The 13,480-nt window shown below is 41.5% G+C and overlaps 1 protein-coding gene across 3 annotated transcripts in view; it reads left to right on the top strand.

Annotated features, from left to right (window-relative positions):
* Positions 1-13,480, top strand: part of OSBPL8 (oxysterol binding protein like 8) — a 126,111-nt gene that overhangs the window by 16,645 nt on the left and 95,986 nt on the right. For all 3 annotated transcript variants that reach the window (XM_015406674.1, XM_015406673.1, XM_015406676.1), the window contains one exon: positions 10,015-10,152. In XM_015406674.1, coding sequence (XP_015262160.1) covers positions 10,015-10,152 — 138 coding nt within the window. The remainder of the gene's footprint in view (positions 1-10,014; positions 10,153-13,480) is intronic.

Genomic DNA, 13,480 nt, shown 5'->3' with positions numbered 1-13,480 from the left:
CCTGGAGAGGATGGGGTTTGAGGAGGAGTGAGACCCCAGACAGGTACACTGCCGTAAGACTCCACCCTCCAAACCAGCCATTTCCTCCTGGGGAACCATTGTTGCCAATCTCCAGTGTTGAAGAGTGGAGATCCTTTGCGATATGTTTATTTGTATCAGAAACATACCTTAAGATATCATCACCAGAGGCTGAGATTTCAAGTATGGTACAACTAGTTTGGATTCCCAAGGAGGCTTTGAGCTGAGGAAGTACATACTCATATGACAAACTGCATTGGATGCAGAAGTAACTTCACAGGCCAGTCCTGATGTGGCATGTGAGCCTTTAAGTTATTGTAAGTGACAGATTAGAACTTGGATTCCAATATAAAAGTTTTCTTTAGAGTGTTTTTGATATGAGACCAAAACCGTAGGCTATGATCTCTTGAAATAATGTCTTTATTGTGAAGAACTGACTATATATAGAACTATACTTTCATTTAGAACTTATATAAATTGTATGTAAATGTACTTTTATAAAGTTTGGTTTGATCTTTAGGGGAAAGAACACAAATTAATCAGATTTCAGAGAGCTAAGATGAAAAATAGTGGAGGCACATCAGTTTGAAAAATGAAAGCAGGAGGACTTTTAGCTGTTTTCCATCATTTTTGTTGAATGAGGAATCTGAGTTTAAAGTAACCAGGATGGAAGAATAGTTGTTTTCAAAGTGCTGCTGTCCAGCTGGAAGAATAGTTGTTCTCAAAGTGCTGCTGTCCAGTTGTGCTTTTAACTTAGTTTTGGATAATCTGTTCTGATCTAGAACTGAGGGCATAATTTTGATATTTGGGACACTTTCCCATCATCTTTGGAGGCAGGGAACAAGTTACAATCCTTCAACGGCTCCTCTTCTCTCTGTAGCTGCTCCTGCTCAGGGTTTTGTTTTTTTTTTGGTCTCTAAGTTAGCAAGGAAACTTGGGAGCTCTACTTTATTTTCCTGCTGTGCTTTATTCTCTTTATTTATTCTGTACTTACCTTCTTTTAGGTCTTCCATTGCAATCCTTCACTTGTTTTCTTAAAACTTTCTCATCCTGCCTGTCATCTTTGCCCACTGAGGCTATAGCCAGCCAGCCTACTGTCTCAGGAACCCCTTGAGCAGGGGCACAAAACTTTGGGGATTTGATTCCTTTCCTCCTCAAGCTTTGGGGAAAAAGAGCCATCCACTTGAATGCCCCTTCTATAGAAGGCACAGCAGAGAACTCGAGTGGCATTGCCAGCTGGAGCCCACCTGTCAAGGAGTCCAAGCCTGAACCCTGTGGGTTCCCAGAGCTGGCCTCTTGCCTCCCCCCGACACACACACGCGTGCGTGCACGCGCGCACACACACACACGTAGAGTTTCGTGGCTGCTTTGTGCTGGAAAGATACAAAAACAAGCCTCCCTCCCTTCCTCCCTCACTCTCTCACGCACTGTCTCTCTCACGCACACAGATACAGAGAGAGTTTTGTGGCTCCTTTGTGCTGGAGAGATACAAAAACAAGCCTTCCTCCTTTGCTTTCTCACTCACTCACACACAAAGAGCTTTGTGGCTGCTTCGTGCTGTAGAGATACAAAAACAAGCTCTCCACCACACTTTTGCTTCCTTTTCCAGAGATGCTCCTCCTCTTTGGAGGGAGGGGGAGGAAAGAGAAAAAACAAAAAAACCACAATTGGAGTCCCATGGCAGTTTTAAGACCAACAATGTTTTATTCCAGGTATAAGCTTTTTGTGTGCAAGCACACTTCTTGGATTGGATTCTTCTGACAAGCACAATGTACATTGAAGAAATTATTTTGGCTTATTCTGAAAAGTTTTTTTTTAAAAAGATTAGATTTCTCTGTTCCTATCTGGATTTAATTTCTTTCAAAAAGACCCTGATTAGGAATTAGAACACATGGATTGGTCCTTATATCTTGGGGAGTGGAATGGTTTCAGATGCCAAATGATAATAGCACACATTGGTAATGAGACAGGGAAACCAGGTCTCAATTCAGGCTAGGAGGATGCATTGTCTTGAGCTTCATTATCAATTGCAATTTAGCAGTCTCTCTTTCTAATCTCCCTTTGAAATTCCTTTGTAAGAGCACCGGTTTTGGCGACTCACAGGCGGGTGTGCTCCACCGTACCTCTGATGTGAGCGGCCCGCAAATGTGCCAATGGGAGGGGGTCTGAATTGATCTTGGACCCCCCAGACTCCCTGTAGAGGGGTTGTAGCCTGGGGCGCGAGAGGTGCCTCTCCCAAGGCGGAAGCCAAAGGATTGAAGCACCTTTTTGCCCCGATAGGTCCCCGCAGCACAGAGTCAGTACAGCACCAAGAGGCGTATACCGGACCGAGCGTAGAAGGATCCCAAGGAATGATTGTCTCTACATGCGCAACGAATGTAAGTACAAATGTGAGTGAAGCCATAACCCAGCAAACGATAAAATGCTAGCAGTAAACCCGTCCCAAAGCCCCAAACAAGTGGAAGGGGAGGGGAATGCACCAACCTGAAAAGACTGAGTTTAAAGTGGGAGGCTGAAAGGGCGGCTTGAAGGAAGTGGATTACAATGGAGTGTGTGGCGGACCAGCAAAAAAGCAATAAATCACCAGACTTACGGAGAACTTTTAAACTTTCCTCTTGTGTAAACAATGATGCAGGGAGCAGAAACAATGGCGCCAAAAGCAAAACTTATAACAGGAACGGCCAGCACATCATCACCGGCTACTAGTCTGGAAGTAACCACAGACATTTCCAATCTGATGGCTGCAGCTTTGTGCTCTCTACTGGACCAGATGACCAACTTTAATGTCAAGTTTGATATGTTGCAAAAGGAACTCAAAACTTCAACGAGAAAGAAATAAAGTGGATGTTCCTGAAGCAACAACAGAAAGCAGCAAATGGACCTGAGACAGTGAAGGAGAACAAAGATGCAGAAGAAGAATAGAAGGATGGGGAAGATTCTGATACACCCTCGATTAGTCTGGCAGAACCCTTTGATCCTGAAGCAGAATCAGGGGCTTCCACCCCTAAAGCATTTAAAAACTAATTTGGACTTTGAGAGGAGAGGAAAATGCAAAATTAACTTCGATAGCCTGATGTTTACTCCTAATGTATAACTTTAAACCTATGATGTTTACACTATAGCCAAAGAGACTGTGATTGCTTGCTTGACACTTTTATATTATGAATCCTCATATTTTACTATTAGGATAATAGGGATGTATCAACAATCTTATATTTCTGTACCATGGATCCTTGTTACTCTTTATTTTAGGTTGTTCCCCTCCCCTGACCCTGTAGGTTTGTAGTTTGGGGGGGGGGAAGGCCTTGCTCACATGATCAAAGCTAACAACAACAACAATAATACAGTCCACAGTAAACAATGACCAAGAAAAACCAATAAATAACAGCTGTGCATTGAAAAACCCACACAAGAGCTAGCAAAAAGAGACTTCAACACAATAAGTAATTCAACACATGTAATCCATCATAGGAAAATACACAAGTCCACAATATCCCAAAGGGAAATAACGAAGTCCAGAATATCAATCTTACAGAGGGAAACAATGAAGTCTGGAATAGATGTCCCAATGAAGTCTGGAATAGATGTCCAACACTTTTCCTAGGTATTAATTAGTGTTTCGGACTTCAGGTCCTTCCTCAGGAACTAAAAGCCACTGCAGGAAGTCTCATTGCAGTTTCTTAACAGGCAAACATTATTCAGTTTCTATATGGGCCAGGTCTCCTAAGCTTTAGAAAGCACCTACAAAGGTTGCTACTATGTAAGTTGGACCAAACAAAGGTTGCTACTATGTAAGTTGGACATATCTGAGGAGTGAGTCCCTTCCAAGAAACCACTTGCTCTCTCAATATGACTCCCATGAAACCTTATGATCCATAACATTAGAGCAATTGATGGCGTGGAATAGGGCTTCCTTGCCCCTTTCCTGAAGGTACATCCACATAAATCTCTCCCTGTCTCTACTTCTTTAGGTAAGCACTTCAGTTTCAAGGAAACAGATGTTCCCAAAGAGCCAGGATCTTGTTTCACTGAGTATGTACCAATAACTTCTGCCAGCAGCTATTTATTTATTTGGAAGGTTTCTACTCCACATTCAGCCAGAGGCTTTTGCAGCAGCTTCCAGATAAAATCCACAATTAAACAAAAGAAAATAAATAAAATAAAATCCATAGAAAAGAGAATATATTGTAAAGAACATTGTCACTATGTGGGGAAGACCAGCTGTCTCTTGCCCCCCCTTTTCTTTCACTGCCACCATTCTGGGTAAAAGTCAGCCCCTCTCTCTTTTATGGGTTACCTGAGACTGATGCCACAGATGTGTATTACTTTAGCATTCTGAGAGGCCAAGGCAAGTAGGTAAGGAAGGATGCAGACTCTCCCTGCTTGAACAACTTTGTTTCTACCAGTGACAAACTAAGGAAACTACAAAACAGATCTAGGTGCACTATGCAAAATAAAGAAAAAGAAAGTTACTTACTGGGCACTTAAAATCTATGGTGTATCTGCCCCCCCCCCCCCCCACACACATGTGGTTTCATTGTGAGTCAGCCCAAAACGTCCAACCAACAACTCCACAAACATGCCCTCCCAAACAAAGGAATAGCTCTCCTTTGCAGACCCCTCCCCACATGGACTCCCAGGGCCTTAGCCAATCTGGGTGCCAGGTCCTAGGGTTCAAACCCGCCAGAACATGGCCCTCCAAAAGGTGTTAACACATTGAAGAGCTAGCGTGCTTTCTCTGTCATTTGTAAAGGATGCTCTCTATCTGAAGAAGAGCACCTTTCCCGCATTCACCTAGTCACAGAGATGCCATCATAATTCTCACAGTATCTTTTGCTCCTCTGCCTCTCATCCGCAACATTGTAGGCCATTGCAACTAGGCAAATGTTGGTGTTCAAAACTGCATCTAATATTTCCTGGTTGCCCGCCCAGTATGAGGCACACTTTTCTGTGATCCACAGGTTCTGGGGAAGAGTGAGAATGGAGTATGAGGTGAATAACTGGTGCATGAAAAACTTGTCCCTCATTTGGTGTGCTCCTCTTTAGTTTGTGTAGGTTATTGATCACATCTGAGGACTGCCAAAATTATGAAGGTGGTATGTCCTCTGTAACTGGGGCTTAAAAAAAGTAGAGCAAGGGAATACAAAGTTCCCAGATGACCGGGTCTTATTGGACAAACCCCCCTTTGGCTTCAGTCATCATATATGGGCACTGTCCACACTAGTAGGTCAGAACTTCCAAATTCCAAAGAGATTTCCTTTGTTTCCTTGTGTGGAAGCATTAATAGTTTCTCTAGTTATTGAATGTATTGTGTTGTGTTAGATTTTTCTAATATAGATATCTGTAATGTTTACCAAATATAAAGCAAAATTATGCTTTTGGACAACTGAAACAGATTTTATTGTGATGTTTGTAGGCTAGAACCTGCTTCAACAGATGTGTGAAGGATATTGTTGAAAGATTTATTTAGGTAGGCACAGAAAATAATTGGTAACAGTGGAGTCAATAGACCCCCAAATGCAAAAAGCTCATTACATGATACTTCTGTGCAAAGCTCACTTATATATTATAAGCAACATGACCATTCGTATCTTGTATATATTTGAGCTTTGCAAAGAAAAGAAAAATGTGATTGTACTTGTGATTTATGGCCTTTTCAACCCCACTTGTTCACATTTTTCTTCTATTCCTCTGTTTGTGTGTATGTGTTCTAATTAAGGATACATGTTACACACCTAATGAGTTGGGCTTTCATCTATGAATGTTTGTCCCACGATAAATTTGTTAACCTATTACAACACAAATCACAGGAGTCTTATGGCATGTTAAAAACTTGATCCTAGTTGACATATGTGGAAGACTGAGGTAGTAGAATGGGCTTTACCACATCAGACTGCAGGTGATGGATTCAAACTTTGAATTAGGGACCGGCGAACCGAATGCACCCCTGAAAATGGCCCATTCGGGCCCCTTTCGGGCGGCTGCAGGCCGATTCAGATTCTCTGATCTGAATCGGCTTGCTGCTGAAGTTACTTTTTCCCCACCATAGAGAACAATGGAGGGGATGGGGGCAACCTGTTCAGGGGCCCATAGAATTGGACCCCCTGGTCCAATGTTCTTGAAACTTGGTAGGTATCTTGGGGAGAGGCTCCAGCAGCTACCCTGTGAGTTTGGAGCCTCTCCCTCAAACCCCGTGCCCTCCAGCCCCCAGAATATACCCTATGTTTTCGCCATTGACTTCAATGGCCCATAGGATATAATGGGGCTGAAATTGACATTCAGCTGGCTGAAAGACTCCCTAATGGGCTCTTACTGCCGAAATTGACATGCGGGAGTCTTTCTGCCAGCCGAAATTGATTCTGCCTGATTCGTCGAAATCTGAATCGGGCTGAATTTTGTTTTTGCACACCCCTATTTTGAATGCTTTTGCACATGAACAACTCCATGCAAACTGAAAATAGCATTGCTTCTATCCTGACTCTTTGCTTTCTGTGCTGTTTTTCTTTCTGCAGGGAGATTTTTAACATCAGGTAACATTCCAAAACATGAACCTCCACATGCAGTCTGAAGTGGTTCCATCTATTTTGCCATCTTAGTGTTCCCACCTCGTTCTCTCGTGTGTATAGATCAAACATAATACTAACTCTTTGGAACTTGAAGAAACTTGCAGTTCTATGGTGAAGCCTCCAGAGGGCCCTTTTATACTGTGGAAGATATAAGCCTCTGTAATGCAAAAGAATAAAGTGGAAAAAAATAGCCACCATTACAACTCTTTGTGACATTAAATCCTAACTGATTAAATATGGGGAGAAAAATAGCATTATTTCAAAACTGTAGGGTGTGTGTATATATAAAAATAAATTAGATTTAAGGAATGTACATATGTTTTATGTTACTCATCTATATTTTTTGAGAAACAGCTGAAACTGAGGCTCCACACTGCACAAAATATGGTGCTGTATTCCTCATAAAAATCTATCAAAGCCTGTTCCCCTGGGCCAAATTCCCACTGTGAACATTGTTCTGCAAAACTTCTGCTTGCTCTTGCAATTTTCCTAATATTCTTTTGTTTTCTGAGCTGATTACTTCCTATTCTTTCCTGACATGCATGAGTTACTAATCATCTCTGTGTGTATTTTGAGAGGGGGCAGGTATTAAGTTCTGCCATTAATCAGTAAAAGCTACGGCTCATTTACTTCATTTTGTAATAGTACTAGAAATGAAAATGATAATAATAATAATAATAATAATAATAAATACACGTAACATTAAATGAGAGTGACTTTGCCTGACAAGTGAAAAGCAGTGCTTAATCTCAACCTGTGTATCATCTGAAAACTAAACTGATAATTAACCATTGATTCATGGATACCTTGATTGGCTGAAGGAGACAGACAGGAGGAGATTATTTATTTAATAGATTTGTAGGCTGTCACCCCAGATAATTCCAGAGGAAGTGAGCTTTGACTCATGAAATCTCATGTTGGAATAAGATACTGTCTTTTAAGTGCCACTACGCTTCTGTTTTGATTTTGCCTCTCCCAAGTTAAGGAAAGGAGGGAAATTTGAAGGGTTTGGAGCACCTACTGAGAAACTTCAATAGCTCTTTGATTCTCTGTGTCAGCCTGGTGCTGCAACTGCATTTTGTGTTTTAAAACACTGGCACAAATTCATGGGGAAACAGTTGTTGCAAAGTTTTCAGAGTTCTCCATTAAAATGGAGTAAATCATAGCTAGTGCAGAAGCACTGGCAGCTCTGTAAACTTTATTGTATTGTATCTGTAAAGGTTTCTAGGAAGTTTTCTTAGCCAGATCATTAATCAAGATACTTACAGGTATAGCAAGACTGTTCTGCATCTTCGACAACTGAAAAAGTACAGTTATGTTGTAAATTGGAAGTTTTCCTTTGAGAAGGTTCCATTTTAAAAGTGTTGAGGAAAAACTGTTTTAAAGCTGTAATGAGGACTCTAAAATGCTGTGTTAAGAAGAAGAAGAGATGGGATTTATACCCCGCCCTTCACTACCCAAAGGTGTCTCAGAGCGGCTTACAAACTCCTTTCCCTTCCCCTTCCCACAGCAGACACCCTGTGAGGTAGGTGGGGCTGAGAGAGCTCTTGACAGAAACTGCTCTTTTTCAAGAACAGCTCTTATCAGAACTATGGCTTGCCCAAGGTCATCCAGCTGGGTGTAAGTGGAGGAGTGGGGAATCAAACCCGGTTCTCCCAGATTAGAGTCCGCGCACTTAACCACTACACCAAACTGCTCTCTGAGTTTGATTTTAAAAAGTAAACTTGATCATCCAGGTTCAACGATTTCACGGTATTTCACAGAACTTGGATGCTTTATGAAGAAAAATTCTTTTGATGTAACTTTAGTATTATGGACACCACTGCAGTGTGTGTCGCATATACTAGTAACTAATACTGGGAACCTTGTTGGGCCGGGCCATGTGTCTAATGTCAGGTACCAGAGATATAAACTTTATAAAGGACACCGACAAGCACAATTAAAGATTTTTTAAACCGTAAATAAAACATGCTTAAAACACTAGCACTCTTGCAATATTTTGTCTCTGATAACTGACACCTTTGCTCTGAATTATTGCATTAAAATGTCTGTGCTGTATCAATCTTGAATATGCTGGTTCAGGCGTGTATCTATAAGTTGCAAACCTACTTTTGATTTATTGACATTTGTTATAGAAATCTCATGCTCAGTGTTCTTAGCCTAGGATCCAGGGGGAAACATGAAATGGCTGGGCATTGCAACCTTTTGTATATAAGTTGCTTCATGTGCTGGCAAGAACATGAAAGGCATCCTAATACAGACAGTCTACAAAACTATACTCTTCCCCAGATAAATAACTACACCTTCCTACAAAGTGGGTGAACTTGGTCTGGACACACACTCTCAGTCTAACCCACCTCACTGTTCACATTGCTTTCTTACTGAGAAAGACTGGATCATGAGGGCATGAATACAATAAAAAGGGGGAGGGAACCCAGTTGCACTCAGGAGAGCCCTGGCATAATGAACCCAACAAGAAACGCACACACTGTAGCAAGGCACAGAAAAGCTCATACCTTGAAAAAAACTTTGTTGGTCTTGAAGGTGCTTGGTATTTCTCCCATGTGATTGAGGCAGCCCAGCAAAGCAAGCTGTCCTTCCTTCCCTTCCTCCCTTCAGGGAGGAGTCTCAAACCGTGGAAGGAAAGAAAGGCTGCCCTTTGTCTCCTGCAGCCTGGCCAGGAAGCAAGCTCTGGCTGTTCCCTTCCTCCCCCTGGGAGGAGGAGGGGGAGGAGCCTCAGCCAGGTCTTTACCAGACTCTCTCAGTCGCACAGGAGAGCCTTGGTTATCAATCTCTCCTACGCGATTGAGAGAGACTGGTAAAGCAAGCTGTAACATGGCTGTAGCAGCAGAACTGCAAATGGCAGTAGGAAACAGCCAGGGCCTTACGGGCCTGATCCGGCCCATAGGTCGCATGTTTGACACCTCTGATCTAGATCATATGGGAGGAGTCTCCTTTCCATGCCAGAATCACATCACCCAAGAGTAGAGTTAAGGCAGTGCTGGAGTAGAAGTAAGTGGAATGGAGTGAAGTGTGATTGTTTCCATTATGGTCTAGGTCTTCTGATGTTGCTGAAGCAGCGTAAGAAGGGCACGTGCTTACCTTAAACACAACAGAAGACCCTTTGCTCCATGTCTCTTTAGCATTGTAGTAATTGGTTGGGATGCTTTGAGCAAAGGGAGTAGTAATTTACACCGTGAAGTGTGAAGCCTGCCTCTCCTGTAGAGGCTTCTTTGTCTCCTTGGCTAAGTGAAGAAGGGGAGAAATTGAATTTGAAAATAAAGCATGCATGGTATGCATGAAAAATATGCTCCTGGTCAACAGATTTACTTGTTGAACGAGAGAGCTCCTTACTGCTGCCTTACTGTTGCCTTACTGTTTTCTGCTTAAACCTTTATGCTGAGGGAACATTTTTTGTTTGGTTTTTCAGCTGTGGTAACAAACAATGATGAGTCTCATGTGCTGACTCCAGGAAAGATGAGCCAGCGTCAGGGAAAAGAAGGGTATCTTACTCCAACCAAAGAACTATTCCAGCCATCACTCAGTCCAGGAACAGCCCATAGCCATGGTAAGAAGCATTTCATTTAATAATGGAATGTTGAATTATATGTTCAGCATCTTTTAAAACAAATGTGTTTGGTTTGCTTAGTGTATTCTGTGTTACAAAGAGTCTAAAGTGTTGTTAAAACTCACTAGGAATAAATTTATGTTCTTGAAGTAGCTCTTTGGAGATTTGCCATTTTAATCTCACTTCTTCAGTTTGCATTTATATTCAGATTAGAAGAGTTAAAAGCATTCTAAAGACTCTAAAGAGTCTTGCATTTCATGTTTGTACATTGGTTTTTCTGTTGCAACTTCAATGGACTAAACCAATTGGGAGTTCATGCCTCTGTACTTTTTCAAATCCCACATGGTTTATGAACATTTTCTACTTTATAATTATTAACAGAGTGAATTACAAGGACTCTCAATAATGGGAAAAACACATATTACTTGGTTGTATTAATCTGGGTCACAGCTCCATAATTAGTACTCTAAGCATTCCAAGAACAGATGTTTGAAAGTGCAAGTTGGCGTATGGCTGGACGGGGGGAGGAATGGAAAGAAGCCAAATAAAGAACAAAAATTACTTTATGTGAAAAAGGATATTATTTAACTACATTAAATGAATTCAGAATTCTCCCTGGGATACAGGAAGATTACACTGGGAACCTCTTCCTTCCTTTCTGATGTAATGATGAATCAAGAGTAGTTCTAGCTTTGACTATTGGAGAAATGCTGCATATCGTCATTAAGGATAGTATTGGCTAAGTATCTAGGAAAAATTGCACTGTGCATTATAGAATCAAGAGTATGGGAAAAACATAAAACATTGCTTGATTTCATCCTTCTACAGAACGAAGTTTGAGTCCAGTGGCACCTTTAAGACCAACAAAATTTTTTTCAAGGTGTGCATGCACACTTCTTCAGATACAATGAAGGAAATTACCAGTCCATACATATAGGTAGAGGATGAGCAGTAAATTAGCATACAGCATAATGAAGATGTTTAACATCTTGTTTAACAGATTCAAGAACCAGATAGGAATAACAAGTTTAGTTTATATAGTTACCATTTGTTTGGGTTTAATTGGGGGGGGGGGAGAGAAACATAGGGAAATAAATATGTCAACATTTATTTATTTTCGAATTTCTTCCCCGTCCTCACAGTCAAAGCCAGCTCAGGGCAGCTTACATAAAAACAGATAAATTATATTAAAACATAACTTACAATTAAAACAATTCTAAAACCATAATAAAGTGCTAGTAGTCATGGAGATTGTGGAGCAGATGTATCCTTAATTGTGGAATGCTGAGAGTAACTAACCGAGACCCCGCCATTATGCTCCATCCGTCTCCTCTCAAGCATGGAGGCGACCTTACAGCAGCTTCTTCTTTGAAGTGGGGCAGTTGGCTGCATAGAGTTATCTCGCCTGTCCCAAGACCAGAGAAATGCATTCCAATCTACCACTCCAAAGTACATTACATTCCACTATTCATTACATTACAATCTACTATTCTAATCGATTATTCCACATAAGAAATAAAATAAAATAAAGAGGACGCATGGCCCTCCTGGGGGATTGGTGAAAATTCAGATGTAAGGGCTGAATAAAGTTAGCATATGTATCCCTGTTAAGCTCTGGGGATTCCATTGTTCTGATTGTTGTAGTAACTTTCAACTCAGCAATTTCCCTTTCTAGTCTGGTCCTGAAGTTCCTTTGCAATCAAACAGCTACTTTGAGGTTACACATTGAATGTCCTGGAATGCTGAAGTGTTCTCCTGCAGGTTTCTCAGTCTTGTGATTCCTGATGTCAGAGTTGTGTCCTTTTGTCCTTTGGCATAGAGTTGAACTGTTTGCCCTATGTAGAGAACCAAAGGGCATTGTTGCCATTTAATGGCATATACAGTGTTAGAAGCCCTGAGCCTGCTTAGGTGGGGAGGGTGGGGCATAAATCGGAAAAATAAATAAATAAATAAATATGAGCATGTGAGCCTGAGATGGTGTATTTGATGTTGTTAGGTCCAGTGATTGTGTTGTCTGGGTGTATTTATTTATTTAATTTGACTTATCCCACCCTCCCCGCATGGCAGGCTCAGGGCAGGTTACATCAAATGTGGCAGCAAAGAAGGCATCTGGGTTTATTGGTATCTGTGTCCATGTTCAAATTCGATGTTGTATTATTGTGGGTGAGGAGTTGTTTGAGTTTGGAGGGCTGTCTGTGCTCAAGAAAAGGTTTGCCCCCCCCCCACTTGTGAAAGAGAACTGTCATTATCCAGTAGAGGTGGTAAGTTGCTGATGATGCTTTGAACTGTTTTGAGTTGAGAGCTGTATGTGCCCACTAGTGGCATTCTGTTATTGTCTCTTTTGGGCCTGTCTTGCAACAGCTTTTCTCTGGCCACCTTTCTGTTTTTTTACTTAATCAGGTGGATACTTTCGTTCCAAAAAGGTTTGCTGTAGATCCCTCAGGTGAAAATCTCTGTCTGTAGGATTGGAGCATATGTGGATGTAACGTAGAGCCTGGCTGTATACAATGGATCATTTAGTATGTTTTCGATGGTAGCTGGAGGCATGTGGGTATGTTTGTTGGTTAGTAGGTTTCTGGTATAAGGTGGTATCTATGCGTCCATTGTGTATTTGTGTATTTTTAAAGTAGTGTTCAGAAAATGTATTTCTTGCATAGATCGGTGCATTGTCAGGTTGATGGTGGGGTGAAAGTTGTTAAATGTCTGGTGGAATATGTCCAGGGCTTCTTTACCATGTGTCTAGATGATAAAAAATGGCATCAATATATTGCAGGTATCAGAGGGGTATGAGGGGCATGAGTGGATGGGAGTTTAGGAAGTGTTACTCCAAGTCAGCCATAAAGATGTTAGCATACTCCGGGGCCATGCCTTATACTGTGGGATGCTGAGGCAAGCAGCTCTGCAGCCATGGTGGAAAGCACAAGCAAAGTGCCTGGGCAAGCAGACAGTGTTCTTGGCCTTGGGCTGGCTGGCATAGCCCAACCAGCTAATGATGCCCCTGGTGGCAGTGGCAACAGCTGAGTGCGACTTGTTTTTAGTGGCTCTCTTAATAGCGTAGACAGACACTTTTAGCATATAGCTAGACAGCATAAAGTGCAGAGAAGTGAAAGAAATGCTTTCTATATTATGGTCTACCTTTCCTTACGTTTGTTCATGTTTGTTCTAATGCTGTAATCCTTCTCCTATTGCATTGTTCTTAGGCAGTTTTATACCACCTGATTGCACTGTTTTATATCCTTATACCCACCTTGAGTCTCAATGGGAGACCAACTATAAAATAAACATATGTAAACTTTCTTGCCTGCATGAGCGGGACTCAGGTTAAAGG

The sequence above is a fragment of the Gekko japonicus genome, unplaced genomic scaffold (assembly GCF_001447785.1).
Source record: "Gekko japonicus isolate JY-2015 unplaced genomic scaffold, Gekko_japonicus_V1.1 scaffold188, whole genome shotgun sequence".
Taxonomy (NCBI): Eukaryota; Metazoa; Chordata; class Lepidosauria; order Squamata; family Gekkonidae; genus Gekko; species Gekko japonicus.
The sequence above is the reverse complement of the archived record's forward strand: the minus strand, read 5'-3'. Positions and strand labels throughout refer to the sequence as shown.